The sequence below is a fragment of the Protomyctophum parallelum genome, assembly GCF_964188405.1.
Source record: "Protomyctophum parallelum genome assembly, chromosome: 3".
NCBI classification, from domain to species: Eukaryota; Metazoa; Chordata; class Actinopteri; order Myctophiformes; family Myctophidae; genus Protomyctophum; species Protomyctophum parallelum.
Genome location: NC_139698.1, coordinates 11,449,143 through 11,465,143, shown reverse-complemented (window position 1 = coordinate 11,465,143; position 16,001 = coordinate 11,449,143). Strand labels below are relative to the sequence as shown.

The 16,001-nt window shown below is 44.3% G+C and overlaps 1 protein-coding gene across 1 annotated transcript in view; it reads right to left on the bottom strand.

The window, feature by feature from the left end:
* Nucleotides 1-16,001, bottom strand: part of eif3ea (eukaryotic translation initiation factor 3, subunit E, a) — a 53,810-nt gene that overhangs the window by 19,654 nt on the left and 18,155 nt on the right. The window contains exons 7-9 of the mRNA XM_083760526.1: nt 13,421-13,545; nt 8,672-8,798; nt 5,783-5,884 (exon numbers count right to left, since the gene is read on the bottom strand). Of these exons, the coding sequence (XP_083616652.1) occupies nt 5,783-5,884; nt 8,672-8,798; nt 13,421-13,545 (354 nt within the window). The remainder of the gene's footprint in view (nt 1-5,782; nt 5,885-8,671; nt 8,799-13,420; nt 13,546-16,001) is intronic.

Here is a 16,001-nt window from a genome sequence, read left to right as displayed (position 1 = left end):
ACCTCAAACCCTTAGATCTCCATATATAGAGCTGACCTGTTCTGAAATTCTGTCTGACACCAACCAGATACCAGCCCCATATAGGCTATGTTACTCCTTACTGAGTACATCAGTACTCAGTGTGGCGTCATGACTTACGCCAACCATATGATCGGAGTTCTCCACCTACCAATCGTCTGGGTGGTTCTAAGTGCAAGGTAGTTCTTAGTAGTGCCGACCATCGATCTTTTATTTTGAAGTCGAAGCTTTTAGCCCTAAAAACAAACCAAATTCGAAGCTTCGGCGACGCTGCACGGGGGGATTAAATAATGAGTCCGTCATTCATGAATCATGGAGCTCAAGCACATGGCTTTGAAGGGTAGCAGATCTACAAGCTCTCAACACGTCATGCTGCAACGCGTTGTGGGCTTGTAGATCAGCTATTTTGATTAAAATAGTTCTAAATGTTCGAATTTCGTGCCATCGAAAGAACCTACGAATATTCTTTTTAGAATGGTGGCGAGAACACGCGCTAACAAATGCTCAACTAATGCTATGGAAACCAATCATGTCACCACCCAAAAGACATTTTGTGTGATTAACGCATTCAGGGCGTGAACCCCTTTTGGTGTTTTTGAGCGGTGTCTCCGCCCCATTACGGAGCTGTGTGTCTGTATGTCTGTATGTATGTCCAAGCATGGAAAGCGGCACCACCTAAAGTGGCCAGTAGAGTACAGCACAGAGTAAAGTGGCAGTACAGTAGACAGTGCACTGCAATACAGTATACAGACCACAGTACAGTAACTATAACAATAAATGTATAGTTGCACCCTCCCCTCCCTTCAGGAGGGGAACCCAATTTGGGGTTCTTGTTGCTATGTACAGTATAGCAACATAATTTTGGATCACAGCTCGCTTATGTATACTGTAAGGGTGTCACTCATACATACCTTGGACATGCCCATTTCATTGCATTTTGGGATAAAAGATAATAATAGAACCGCTGCAGGTGTAAATTCAGTGTGATCACTGTAACTGTTGGCACTTAAGATTAAAAAGAAAATCAATTGTAATCATTATTAAATTATTTTCTTTATGCATTCACCAAAAGGCTATTTCTATTAGATTATGAGATCTTATGGGCAAGTTGAAACATTGGCCTTCAGGTGGTGCTAGAGGAAAGGTCATGGGATCACAAATCATTTTCACTGCCAAAGATGACATTGAACGATTCTTTTTTCCAAAACCCAAGATGACTTTTAATGTTTGTCTTTAGTTCAATGTTTGTTTTGTAAACGCCAATACGCCATTGACAATGAAGGGAAAATGTACATCATAATGTGCCTCATTACGTCATATTGTCTCTTTATTGTTAGCCCATTTAGACCGTAGGACGTGTGGAAACGTCATGGCTAATCCAACCGATGGATTGCGAGGACGTGCACAGACGTCCTAGCGCATTTTCATTGATAGAAGAGAGAAAGATATTCAGATTTTTCTTTTTTTGGGGGGTTGGCCTCTCCTTCTGCACCATACTCCATTCGCGCATGCGCGTTGCCGTTCACTTCCCTGTTTACGGCTCAGAAAGAATGTATTATTCTAATCTAGGGAGCTCTCCGTGGTTTTGACCAGATGGATATACTAAGCTCTTCATTTCTAACTTCAACACGCCTCTCGTTCAAAATATGAACGTGAGGGATTATTCAGCGACTTTATCGCAATCATAGCAAGGAAAGCAAGCAACATTATTCCTCCCGTTTTTGTACGGAACGGAAGGGGGGGGGGCTTTCAGAGTAAAAGCTGCCATATCTGCGCGGCACCCCGAGCTGCTATTTTGAATGTGTGATTTTTATCCTAAAATGCACTCTTCGCCTTCGCTAATGAGTCACCGTTTGAGTCTCATTGAAGCCAGGAACCAGGAAATCATGTTATTGTAAAAAAAAAAAAAAAAACTGCTGCCTAGATACAGCACTTTAAAAAAAACGTCTTTATCCCCGCTTCTGTGTCGTCCCTCTTCCGCGTCTACCATCATAGTATTTTCAATGGGCCTTAACTAGGGAACGGCCGGGGGATCATTCATAGTAGATAAATATCCTGCAACTAATTAAAAGAGAAGTAAAAAAAACAAACAAAAAAGCAACCCCTTTGAGGGTTTTTTGGGCTTTTCCCCTCACTCTCTAAATCAGAGAACGATGTTTTGGGTACAGGCTTTAGTTTAGACATACTAACAACCTACCTCAAACCCTAACCTAATCCTAACCTACCTCAAAGCCTAACCTAATCCTACCTCAAACCCTAACCTAATCCTACCTCAAACCTAATCCTAACCTACCTCAAAACCTAACCTAATCCTAACCGCAAACAGCAGCGCATGTTCGACCTCATCTCCGACCTCATGTCCGACCGTTGTTTCCGCATGTCGGTCCGTTGGTGTGTCTAATCTGTGTGTGCATGCTTTGGCTTTCGTCACTCTATTGGCTAGGAAACTAATCTTGACTAATTGGAAATCACCCACTTCCAACTGTCACTGGATAAGGGACATCTTGTACTGTCTGAAATTGGAAAAGATTAGATTCTCATTAAATGGGCTCCATTCTGTCAATTCGTCCAGAAATTGAATCCTTCCCTGCTTGAGGATACGTGAAGTCTGCTGGAGTGTTGATTTGAATTGGTCTGCTGTGCTGTTTATTATTATGGATGTGACATGGACATGTACTGTTTTACAGATGTTTTGTCTCTGTATTTGTATGCTTTTCTATTCGTATTGTATTGTATACAATGTATTCCTTGTATACAATTTAGGCATTTAGCAGATGCTCTTATTCCAGAGCGATTTACATTAGGCAAGAACAAAAATCATGGCAATACATCACATACATAAAAAGTTGTATGTTTGTTTTTGTTTCTTTGTTGTGTGTTAAAATTCTGTCCATCTAAAAATGTACTACTAAAAGCTGGCAGTGGGTGGATTATGTATTTATACTTTGGCAGTGAATGGATTTTTGAAAAGATATTTGTGGGTCTTTTCTACCTTTATTCAGATAGTTCAGTAGAGTGTGACAGGAACCAGGGAGAGGGACATGCAAGGAGTGGCATGCAACAAAGGCCGTCTGGCTCAAGAATCAAACCCGCAATTTAACCGCCTTTCCATCAAGCATGAATGCGCTCAGTTTCAAGACAACTGTCCATCACATTTTAAACATATCTCGTGTGCAAGTGGAAATGTTAGCCTAAGGGTAGCACTAGGAAAGGCCATGATCACTAAATTCAGATGGGGTTCGTCCTCATCGGCGAATTCCATAGCAATCCAGTCGAAACATTGGTTTTCAACATACCCTATGCTGTATGTTGTGGACAGAAGGACAGACCCACATCGCAAATATGATCACGCCTGAAGAGCCCAGCCAGCAGGGTTAAAAGGTAGTACACTGCTCAAATCATGATGAGTATCAAGTTATATCATTACAAGTGTATGCATTATGCTCAGTATTCTTTGTGTGGGCAGATTGTTCTAGCCGAGCCAGAAACTCTAGACAATGCCACCTACAGTGTGTCCTTAGCTGGGCATCACAGAGTAAGTGACACCTCTTCAGGGAACAGAGTGTAGAACATCTCACACTGCCACTTAGCTAAACTGTGGTCTGACGTCAAACATTCTCGAATTGCCAGAAGTTGTGTGACTTTACCGTCAGTCATGAACCTCAAGGGCCGTCCACACCAAGCACTATAAAGATATATACTGTATATTAACACATTCTGACCCCAGTTCAGATTCTAAAAAATGTCTTCTACATCCTGACAGTTTTCGATTTTTCAAAAATAGCAGACCTACAAGCTCGTAGTGCGCCACTCGGTGGTGCGCTATGAGCTTGTAGATCTGCTATTTTTCAATAGCTTAACATAATGCTGACACCAAAAGGGGTTCCCGCCCAAAATGGGTTAAACGATATACTATAAAGATATATATATATTTTTTTAAAGATATTGTTTTTGCGGCTTACGCCTTTTATTGATTTTTGAAGGGACAGACAGTAGGCTGACAGGAAACGGGAGAGAGATGGGGGGATGACATGCAGTAAAGGCCGTGTCGGGTCCGGGAGTCGAACCCGCGGCACACTGCGACTGGATTACCAGTCCGGTGCCCAGACCGTTACGCTACGGCCTGGGCCTATAAAGATATTATTAAAAAAATCATTGGAACTAAAGTGAATCGCACAGTCCACACCACAACTATATACTATAGTTTTAGTTATAGTGCTCGGTGTGGACAGTTGGTAAGTGCCCGATGCACTGTGTGGACAAAAGTAGCAACACACTCATGCTGACAGGTGCAATTGAGGCCCAATTCTTTGAATCTGTTGGGTCTTCTGGTCTTCTCTGGGCTATTTCAGAATGGTCCAAAATGGCCTATGTTATCAAAACACAATGTAATCCACATCCATCACTGTGGATTTCAGCACTGTTGTATAGCGAACACACAGAGGGCTTTTTACAGTGTGCTACTCATATTCCATTCTTAGCTCAAGCACTACACTTGGAATTGTTATGGTATAATCCATTGAGCCATTACAAACCAAAATGGAAATAAATGCTTTAAATGGATTCTCTGTGACAGACCTCCCTCTTAAAATGAGTGTCTGCACGCCTCTGCAAAGACCTTTGCTTATAAAGCTTTTACTGTTAACTACTAGCCTGATGGACAATTACAGGCCATAGTAAAAATCTGACCGAAAACGTGAGTCATAGGGTTTCCAAGAGAACCTCTGTATCACCCCGGTATGATATAAGTCTGCCCTGGATTCCACACAGATCTCCATCAAATACAAAAGGTGTTTGGAAAGACGGTACAGTCAGAGAGTCACATGATTGCTAAAACGGGTGCAGTACTTAGTTTAGACAGTTTTAGGTTTAGACTAGTCATTGGTTAGACCAGTCATTAGTCCTACAACTACAACCTATCTCAAACCCTCACCCTAAACCTAACCTCCCAAGGGGCAGCACACCTAAACCTAACCTTAACCCATGTCTAACCAATGACTAGTCTAAACTAAGAATGCACCCCGTTTACAACACAGCTACTGTGTCTGAAAGTTCAGCGGGCTGACCTGTAAAATGAGGATTGATCACCTCAATAAAAAGATAATACATAATAATAAAACGTGATTTTTATAGCACCTTTCATGACATGAAATGCAGCTTGCCTCAAAGTACTTTACAGAGCAATGAAAAAAAAAAACATAAAAAATAATAGCAGTAATGCAATACAGTGAGGACATGAATAACAACAAAGAATTTAAAAGATCAACTAAAAGCTAGAGTGTAGAAGTAGGTCTTGAGCTGTGCTTTAAAAATGTCTACAGAGGCTGCCTGTCAGAAGGTAAAGTGAGAGTTTGTTTCACACCGTGGGCCTGTAGAAGCAGAAAGCTGCTTCAACATGTTTTTTAGTTGCCATTATTTAGGCACATTGAGCAGGCCAGCAGTGGAGGACCTAGGGGGCGGTTTGGGACATATCTAGGCAGGCAGTCATGTAGGTAGGATAGGAAAGTGCGAGACCATTGAGAGCTTTATAAACAAGTAAAATATATATTTTTACAGTGCATTGCAATAGTCAAGCCGAGAAAAGACAAAGGCGTGGACCAACATTTTTGCATCGTCCAATGACCGACTCCGATACGTGGAGAGGCCCAATAAACCAGCATTGGGTGTGAAATCCTTTCTCCTACCCCCTACAATAGGACAAAAGTGATGATCGCCAGCAGATGAGATGAGTTAATGACTGGTGGTGGTGAAAGTGCTTACTTACCGACTCACACTCCCTTAGCTTCTTCTGAGCACTGTCAAAGTCAAAGTTCACGTACAGGCACTCCACAAACTCTGTAATTGGGTCTTTGTAGGTGTAAGACTCCTGCAAACAAAACAATATGAGAAATGTATTAGGTATGCATGTGTGAGGTTTTTTTTAGGTGTTGAGCACCAAAATTCAGTTCCAAGTTCCAACTGAATTCAAAATGTATTCATGAAAACAAAAAAGGTACAGAGTATCCAGAAAAGATAATCAATTTACGGTTCTGCTTATCGGTGGTAATATTAACCTTTCATTATTGCAAATAAATGTTAACATAGTTGCAAGGACATGTATAGCTTAGTATGCCTCCATCTCTGGTACTACTAATATACGCAGCCATTTTGGATTATTAATAGTAATACTGTTTATTTCAGATTCAGAATGATTAGAAGAAAATGATATTTTAGAACCTAAACGAGCAAAACTCTTGCACAGGTGTGTCAGAGAAGACCAAGGGTCGACCAGTGTAGAAGCAATACTCCTGCACATGATATAAAATATAAAATGATAAATACAATTATCATTTTTAAATACTTGTAATTGGAATAAAAACGTTTCAGTCGGTAGTTCTTCAGACTCATCAGGTCGTCAAGTCATTGACTGCCATTGGCGGATGTCAATCCAACGCAGACCGCCCTTGACGTATATTGGTGTCTTCAGTGTTTACGATAGAGGGCGCTCTTACGCAACATGTCAACCCACGAACCCAGAACCTCCAAAGAAGATTACACCTGGAAATAACGCGACATACCAAAGCCTAAACCTCTTGTGCTTATAACCATTCCGCGCTTCTGTGGCCAACGCGGAAGTGCCGCCTAAAGTATAGGTTTTGACCACGACGACTATGGCGCACCATCTCAAGCGAACTTGAGCCACGAGAGGCACCGCCAAGCGAGCTAAAGCGAGGTAGTCGCTGTGCCGAACGTTGCGAAGTTTGCCTGAGCCGACTCCGCTCCATTCGAGTTACGTCCCGATAGGCACAGAATCGTAAATCATGTTTTGGGGTGATTGTTTGCCCAAACTGCCACTCAAAGTGGCTACCGGCCAATCACAGTGTGTCCTTGCACAAGCGGTATGGGCTTTGGGATTTTGCTAAATGAACACCACACGTTACAAGAACTTGAGTAAAAACACACACTAAAACTCTCATAAGCAGTTCCAAGCCTCGCTGGAGGACGAGTCCCAAAAGGACTTAGGGCCTTAACACGGAGCACCAAGCACATGTTTTAGTGATTACCCAGAACCCACCGAGACGGCGCTTATTTGGATTTCAGAGCCATTGATGTCTGAAGAAGCTACTGTCATTGGTGGGGAAAGCATCGGATACACTACAATCAGACAGTGCACTGCCATTCATCAAACCTAATGGGTTCAAGACCTCTCCAGCTGGGGCGCCAACTCATTCTACTCTGAGAAGGGAAGTACCACAAAGGCTATTGGCCATATTCACACGGTGGCCATTTTGCTCTTCATACTCATAAGCATGCACGCAGACTTACTTACTTATTTAGCATGCACGCAGAGTATGATGTAAAAGCAAAATGGCCACTGTGTCGATGTGGTATACAGTACATGGTCAGTTACACACTCATTGACGCCTGCCTGAATGGATTCCCAGACCAGTAAGTAATGAACCCTTAACGATCTGTACTTTTAATATAACAAAAGGGTGTAAGGGGAGAGTTTTAAATCAAATCAAATCAAATACGCGGACGACACAACAGTGACGGGCCTGATCGACGACGATGACGAGACGGTTCGAACGCTGACACAGTGGTGCCACGAGAACAGCCTGGCTCTAAACGTCAGCAAAACCAAGGAGCTGATCGTGGACTTCAGGAGGCCAGAGAGAGAGAGCACGCACCCATTGTCATCAATGGTGCTGCAGTGGAGCAGGTCAGCCACTTCAAGTTCCTCGGGATACACATCTCGAGGAACCGGAAAGTGGGCCACACACACAACCAAAGTGGTGAAAAAAGCCCAACAACGGCTCTACTGCCTGAGGCGCCTGAAGAAGTTCAGAGTGAGCCCCCGCATCCTGAGAGCATTCTATAAGAGCACCATCGAGAGTGTTCTGACGAGCGGCACCACTGCCTGGTTCGGGAACGGCACCGCTGAAGAACGGAAAGCACTGCAGAGAGTAGTGCGAACAGCACAGCGCATCGTGGGAGGGGAGCTTTCCCCACTCCAGGAAACACACGAGAGACGTTGTGTGGCTAAAGGCCTATTCATAGTCTGGATTTTCGGTGGTGAGGTGACCACCGCTCCGGTGGTGAGCTGACCACCGGAGCTGAAATAACGTTGAGCGGAGTAAAAACAGAGAGAAGGGCTGGAGCGGTGGCGGTAGTTTGGTCTTCACCGTGGCTTGTGACGTCATGTTGTAGTTCGGTGGTCACCTAACCACCGAAAATCCAGACTATGCATGAGCCTTTAGGCTGAAAACATTATCAAGGACATCCATCACCCCAGCCATAGCCTGTTCAAGCCACTTCTGCGCCCACGGCCGGGCAAACGCTACATGAGCATCAAGAGCAGCACCTCCAGACTCTTGAACAGTTTCTACTGGTCAACAATTAGACTGCTGAACAAGAACTAGGACTGGCCTCACAGACTAAACTGAATTGGTCTCCTTTTAGTAGAGACTACTTTATACACATAGGCTACATCACTATTATTTATTTATTTTTATATGCATACATATTGTACCATGTAGATTACCGGTAGTCATGTACTATGCACTTTATGTCTTTCTTTTAACTGCAATGATGAGCCTGCACAAACAAGAATTTCACCCATGTTACTTGTAATGTGATGTAATGTGACAATAAAGTTTGATTCTGATTTTACCTGCTGTATGACCTTGACCAGATCTTTCAGAACCTGCCGCCGCTTGCGGACGTCCTTGTTTGTGATGACTGCTGTGGTGAGGTAACGCAAGATGTGGGGGCACATGGTCTGGATGGCGTTGAGGTATCTGGAGCAAGAAAATTAAAGGTCAACATCACTCACCAAACCAGAGTTAAGGAGGAATGTGATCTTTAGAGGGACACACAATGGGACATTTTTGGCCGCTTGCGAGGCTCGTGGCATTTAGGATGGAGAAGTAGCCTTTTCTAGCTAAACAGATAAGAGTCCTACCGGGGCAGTGTGTGTGGGGATGCGGGTCCCGGCTTTAAGCCTTCTCTTTCATTAGTGTCCTGTGCAGGGGAGGGAGGGAGAACTCACCCTGGGTAGTAGATACAGATCACTGAGCAGCAGGGACCTGCCCAGTAGCTGAAACCCTATCCATCAAGGCCTTGTGTTTCAACCACAGGTCAACTGGCTGAGGGCTGAGCACGAGAGAGTAGGCCTTGTTAAGAGGCTGATTCTAACCCCAGACAACATTTGGACTCTTGAGACAGAGTTTCTGTAAAAAAAACAAAAACATGTAGGGCCTACGCATGCACAACGCCTGCCATGTCAAGATGCACGAGCAATCTGCATCCATTATATCGGGACCGCTCCTTATCCTTATCCATGCATCTATATTTGAACTTCGCCCTCCACTCAACCCCTTCTGGCCAAATTAAATGTGAACAGAGGAAGTGGAGTTTTCCCCCTACCGCAGAGAGTGGGCCCCGTTCAGCTCTCCAATAGATTTGGCCAGAGGAACAGAGGGGGAGAAGGAGACAGAACGAGAGAGGGAGAGCATCAAGCTACGGTTTAATTAGCTGAAACAATTAAAGGGACAAGTGGCCTGTGGCAGTTATGATGTTGCGTCTAAAAACAGCAGCGGGGCTGTGCAGGCCAGGCGATCGTCAGCCCGGCTTAGAGAAGCCCATCTCCTCTCCCTTTGTAGTTGCTTGACTCCGTGGCCGACCGCAACACTCCGTGCTGTGTTCCTGATTAGCTTACACCTACTCTCTCTCCAGGGGGGCTCCAATAGCGAGCAATCCTAGCATGAGTCACTGTGCCATATCTGGGATTTGTGAGGGGATTGGGGAAAGAAAAGAGCGGTAACATTCACCCGACCCCACTTATGGGATTTAACCCATTTTCGGCGGAAACCCCTTTTGGTGTTTTAAACATTATGTTATAATTTAGCTATTGAAAAATAGCAGATCTACAAGCTCATAGCGCGCCACCGACTGGCGCGCTACGAGCTTCTAGGTCTGCTATTTTTGAAAAATCATGAACATGCTTTGAATATATACTCTTTCAGAGCGAACATTTTTTTTTTTTTTTTTTAAGATATTTTTTTGCGGCTTACGCCTTTTATTGATTTTTGAAGGGACAGACAGTAGGCTGACAGGAAACGGGAGAGAGATGGGGGGATGACATGCAGTAAAGGCCGTGTCGGGCTCGGGAGTCGAACCCGCGGCACACTGCGACTGGATTACCAGTCAGGTGCCCAGACCGTTACGCCACGGCCTGGGCCAGAGCGAACATTTTTAACTCAAATCTTTGCTTCTGGGAGGTGGTCCCTGAAACAACACATATTCAGATGGGGGTCAGTGGCCAATTTAATATATTTTTGGGGGTCCTTGACATGAAATATTGAGAGCCACTGATATAGAAACATGAGTTTTTTTAGAAAAAAAAAATACATTTTTAAGGCCTAAATGGGTTAATCATTTTGGAGTTTGGGGCAACGACACTGCTGTACCAGCGACGGAAGAGGCTTCTGCGCCATGCAGCCAAGGAGCCGTGGAGAGTTCAAATTTCCCCTGTTCAAAACATTTTCAACACGACGAGGGACAGGGCTATATCAGTGGCGGGATGGATGGGGAGAGAGTCATGGTGGTGCTGATGGGGGAGGGCTATGAGAAAGCAGGCGAGAGACAGGGGATTTCATGGCCCATCTGGAGAAGACAATGATGTAGAACGAGTGATACAGACAATCAAGTGAGTGCTCGTATTGCATTACCACAGTATTATTTGTCCAGTTTGCACCTGCATCACAGTTGTTGTTGGGCATCGTTCCCTTCTTACACAGATGGCCTTGAACTCGGTGTGGGCTGCCATTAGTACACAAACAACACTTTGGAACAACATCTGCTGACTCCAGAGGTAAGGGAGGTCAAATGTGGAGCTGAAGGCCAGCCACTGGTCACCGACTTCAGCCAAAGGAAGTAATGGTCAAGTGATGGGGGACAAATGCCAAGCCTCAGTGGGGAAACATGAGGTTTCTCGACTGTGAGACTGCAAAGCGTACAAACTGCCTCCGTTTATGCACACAGATGGCTCCTGGAGGAGAGCCTTTTCATGACTAATTATTGGGCAGCCATCCTTAATCATCCACAATAAAATTAAAAACCAAAGCAAAATTCAAAAAACCAGGCAGGCCCAATGTGCTGTGTTGTGGTGGCCTGTCATTCTGTCTGTGGAGCGCAATCATCTGTTCAATTACAGAAACCTACAATCAGAGCAGGGGGAGGAGGGGAGAAAAACATCAAAATAGGTGGTGTGTAAATTTTAACACACTGTATCAAGTTTCCGCTCTGCTGTACACATGGCATTCTTCTCAACTTGGAGAGTAAACAGACCACACAAAAACACACCGACTGTAACCACTTTAAAAATACCAGCAGGGTTCATGAAGAAGCCCCCTCCCCCCCCAAACAACGTTATAATAGCAAATCGTTTTCTCGAAATTGAGTTACTCTAATAAAATATGTCCAACTTTTCCCTCCAGATCTCACAGAATGGAGGGGAAAGTCTGCCAGCCGAGCTGCTCTATGCCCATTCGGGTCCACCTTACTGGGCCAAAACCCCCCAGGAGCCAAGGTTCAGCTAAGGTGCAGCTCTTTGTTTTCCATTTCTCTTGTGGGTATTTGTCCTTTGCTGGTGCTGGGAGAGTCCAATGGGCCTGCCGATGTTCAGGAGTACTCTTGGATGATCCAAGTATACACACAGTAAGAGTAGGGGTGGATACGGATACGGTATGCCATACCTGGAAATCGGTACGGTACCTCTTTCGGTATAGTTTTCGGTACTTTTTATTTTATTTCATCATTATTATTGTCCTTTTTCCGTATTTTAAAATATCTTGTGCCAGAGACCCCCATACAAGAAATATTCAAAACGTGTCATATTTTGTCAAGATCTGTTTTGAAAATAGCATTTATTTGTACTGTCCATCTGCTATTTTCAAATAGCCAATGTATAGAGTTGAAGTGGTTAAAGTGATGTTGATGCTGTATTAAAACACTTCTTCTGATGCTGCCAGAGTTTGTCAAAATAAAGGCGCTAGAGTGCCAAGCAGAAGGGCAGATTTTACCCATTTCCCCGACAAAAATAGGGAGGTATAATCTTCTATTACTACCTCGTGCTGTCAAGTCTCATCTCTCTTGAGAAGCGTTAATATTCCAAACAAGATGCTTGGCTAAGTCAGAAATTAGGACAGAACATTGCTGTTCTGATCAAAACCGTGGACAGCGACAGAGATTCAGAGATAATCGATAGTTTTGTCGGCTTGTTGTTTTGTCGGCTCGTAAACAAGGAAGTGAATGGCTGCGCGCATGGCCGCATGCAGCGCAAAACTGCATGTCCAGGAGCGCTGCACAAGGCGTTGCCTAGCAACGGGAGCTGTCAAAAAATGGATTACAGCGATCCCGTTTTATATCATTAAAAATGACCTAAAGACGCCCATACGCGTCCTCAGCACCCCGCGGTTTTTATTGAGAGGACGTGTACACAAAGGGTGTCAACACAATTAGCTGGGGACCCCCCCTTAAGGACCCCACTTTGAGAACCATTGGTCTACTCTAAGACAGCTCAACATCATCTTACAAGTCAACAATAGGCATCTTGCTGATGTGACTACTATCACAGTGTTTGTCTGCTATAGAATATACAGCTAGAGCTATGGATACTGTTGAAGGAGTATTATTATTATTAATAACACTTACTTATCTTAGTTATTCTTATTCTTATTATTGTCACCTAAACCTTACGTAAGCACTTAATTCTTGAATCCATGTTGAACGTACATGATCGCTGAGCGTTCCCGTCTCAGCCGGAGGCACGCTGGCTGGCTAACTAAAACATGCTTAAAAAGTTTGTTTCAACCGATCAATTACGGTTCCCAGGTGGTCGGAACTACAGACACATGTAGGGACTACATTTCCCTTGTTTGAATCATACCGAGAAGGGATTTTTCAGCGCTTTCACATTCAACACGGAGGGAGACTGCTGCTCTGCACAGCAAGTGGAGGGGGGGGGGGGGGGGGGATCAGTGACCACACAGACGAGGCTAGTGTGAGAGTAGATCGGATCATAATAAACATCTAATTCTCCGAAGTTGTCGGTCGGCTATTTTTACATAACGTAACAAGTATACTAACACGGTCGTTAAAATGTCAGACTGTCAGCCAAACTGTAACGGATGCAACCGACCAAGGATGTGGTCACCGACGTGATTGGGTCGGTCGGTACCCAATCACGTATCGAATTCGGTACTCAACCCTAAGTACAAATGGAAACGTAAGGGTCCATTTGGTTCCATTTGTACATATATAAGCAGTTTGAATTTCTGGGCAAATGGACAAAAATTACATTGGTCAGGTCTTGGAAATAGTGCTTTATGAAATATGTGTACTGTAGACTTATGCTTACTGAGGCTGATACAGGAAGAGTTCGACAATGTTGTCTCTGCCTTTGGGATGGTTGAAGAAGACAAACAGTGACCAATGAATGAGCCATGTCCTCTGTTGCAGACACTGAAGAGGGGAGCTTACAGACTGAAATGGAGAGAAGCAGAAGGAAAGGAAGGAGACAGCCAGAAAGAGTTAATAAAACATTAAGGGCTCCAATTTCGTCCCAGACTTTACCCGCAGCGCGGCCCGCAATTCAGCCGCTGCTCGAAAATTACGAATATAGGAGCTTTCTCTGTCCCTTAAGGTATTTTCGTCCAGCGTCACCCGCTATCTTTTTTGCCGACACCGGTATTTGCGCCTAGAGGTGTGGTCATGGGCGTGCTGGCACGCTTTCCCCTAAATTGCTATTTTGGTCAAACACATTTGGGAAAGCGATTAAAAGCGATTAAAAGCACCCGTAAACCGTATGCCAAATTAGTTTGGTAAAGAGCGGCGCGCACCGCGCCTCAATGGAGATGTCCGCGCAGTGCAGGGCAGGCTGCGTCATCTCTCCTTATTCTCCTATGCATCTCTTTGTACTTTTCCTATAATCAGCAGAAGTGAGTACCTGCCACTTCCTTGTGTCCATTGTGTTTATATAATTGTATAGTCAAGGAAGTTATTTGTGCCAGGCGTGCGTGATTCCATTTGCTCATTCAGTTCATCACCCCATAGCAACAAATTGGGTTTAATCGATGTCTAAATCCGAACTTTCCTTTTCGCTTCATACCGTTCCGTAGAGACGGCCTACACGCACGCTCTATATACTAAATGAAAGCCCTAATTTCCTAGTTTACATAGAACTTATAAAGATGAGCGACATTTGAGCGAGTTGTGATTCAATGAAAAGACGAGTGTTCTTGGCTCTGTGCGGGGTGGAGGAAAAAAAAAACGGCACGAGGGGGGAGGGGGGTGCAGCACAAGTGAGACTTCAAGGCAGCAACGGGCTGAGGCTATGAAGCAATATAGCACTAACGGGCAACGCATAAGGGATCTCTTAAAGGCAATGGCACATGGACTGGTGATTGGTTAAATTTGGCCCAAACCACACCTATGCATAATATAACGGGTAACGGAGGTGTTTAAGGGATTTAGACAGGTAACCAAAATACCAACTTTAGTGGGGGAACACCCTTTCCCCACTCCTAAATCCCCAAATAGTGGCTTTAGAAAGATGAGACAAAAATGGAGCCCTAAGGGTCTAAGTATAATACACTCAGTACACACACTTGAGTATCATTAGCACAACCACACACTGTTTACCTCTTGCCAGAAGCATTTACATGTCGGGAGCGACGCAGTACATAGTCACAGATTACAATCGAAATTTGTATGGCTGATACAAGATCCACCATGGACAACTCTGCTGAATTCCGACTTATGGAGGTTTGAAAATCCTGCTCGTAACCGAGGAAAACAGAGATCAGATTTAACGTCCCATAGCTGGTGACGGAGGCGTTGCCTTAGCAACCGGATCAATGTTAAATGCTGCCGTGGGGCTCAACCATTATATACACAGAGTATACGTTGGGCTCTGTATATATACGGACCTAGCAAATAATGTCCTCTAGCGGCGGGGTACGTATATATACAGTACGGACCTGGGAGAAAGATTATTAAGGTGGGGATATATAGGAAAGGCCATGGGATCTCTCTCAAATTATTATGATTCATCCCCCGGGGAGCATGAATACAATCTACAAGTTTCAGGGTAATCTGCTCATTAGATTTTGAGCAACTGTGTGCAAGTGGAAATTTTGGCCTAAAGGCGGGGCTAGAGGAAAGGCCATGGGATCACCCAAATCAGTAGGGTTCTTTCTCTGGGAAGCATGGACATGACAGGTTGTAACCCTACGGTATATACAGGGGGATTGTTCCTTTAACTGTGTTGGCGGGCTGAGGCTCGGACGAGGAGTATTATGGGATATCTTGTGTTTACTTTCGGTTCTGGTGTGCAGGGAAGCGGTCGCATTATTGAGAGGAAGAGAGATATTACTTTGTTTGTTCACTACGGCGATTGGATAAAGAATTAGAACCCTGGCTGATCACGTTTGTCCTTTTGAAAAAATATATTTTAAACTAGACAAAGTGCCAATCGGCACAGGTCTCCACCAGGGCAGGTCAGGTTGTGGCCTCATGGTGGCGCTATAACAGGCTGTTGAGGAAGATTTGGGCCAGAGGTTCGTGTTGGAGGGATGCAGGTACAATGTTTTTCCATGTGTGCATACATAAGTTGTATACAGATCGATGCAGTTATAGCTAAAAACAGGAATTGGCCTGTTATAGCGCCACCGTGAGGCTGATTTTGAGGAAAAAATTGTGGCATGTCGTCCTCGGCCTAGTGAAAATGTGCGTGTATAATTTAACGGAAATTGCACACTGTGTTTGTGATTTGTGGCCTTTTTTCGAAATGGACGAATCGTGTGAGCTTTGGAAGCCAATCTTAGCCAATCAGGATGGAAGATGGGAAATGGTGGCGCTCCGTGTTGATCACATGACTATGGAGATAGTGTATACCGATTTGCGTGAAATTTGGATAAAATCTGAAGGAGTAATAATAG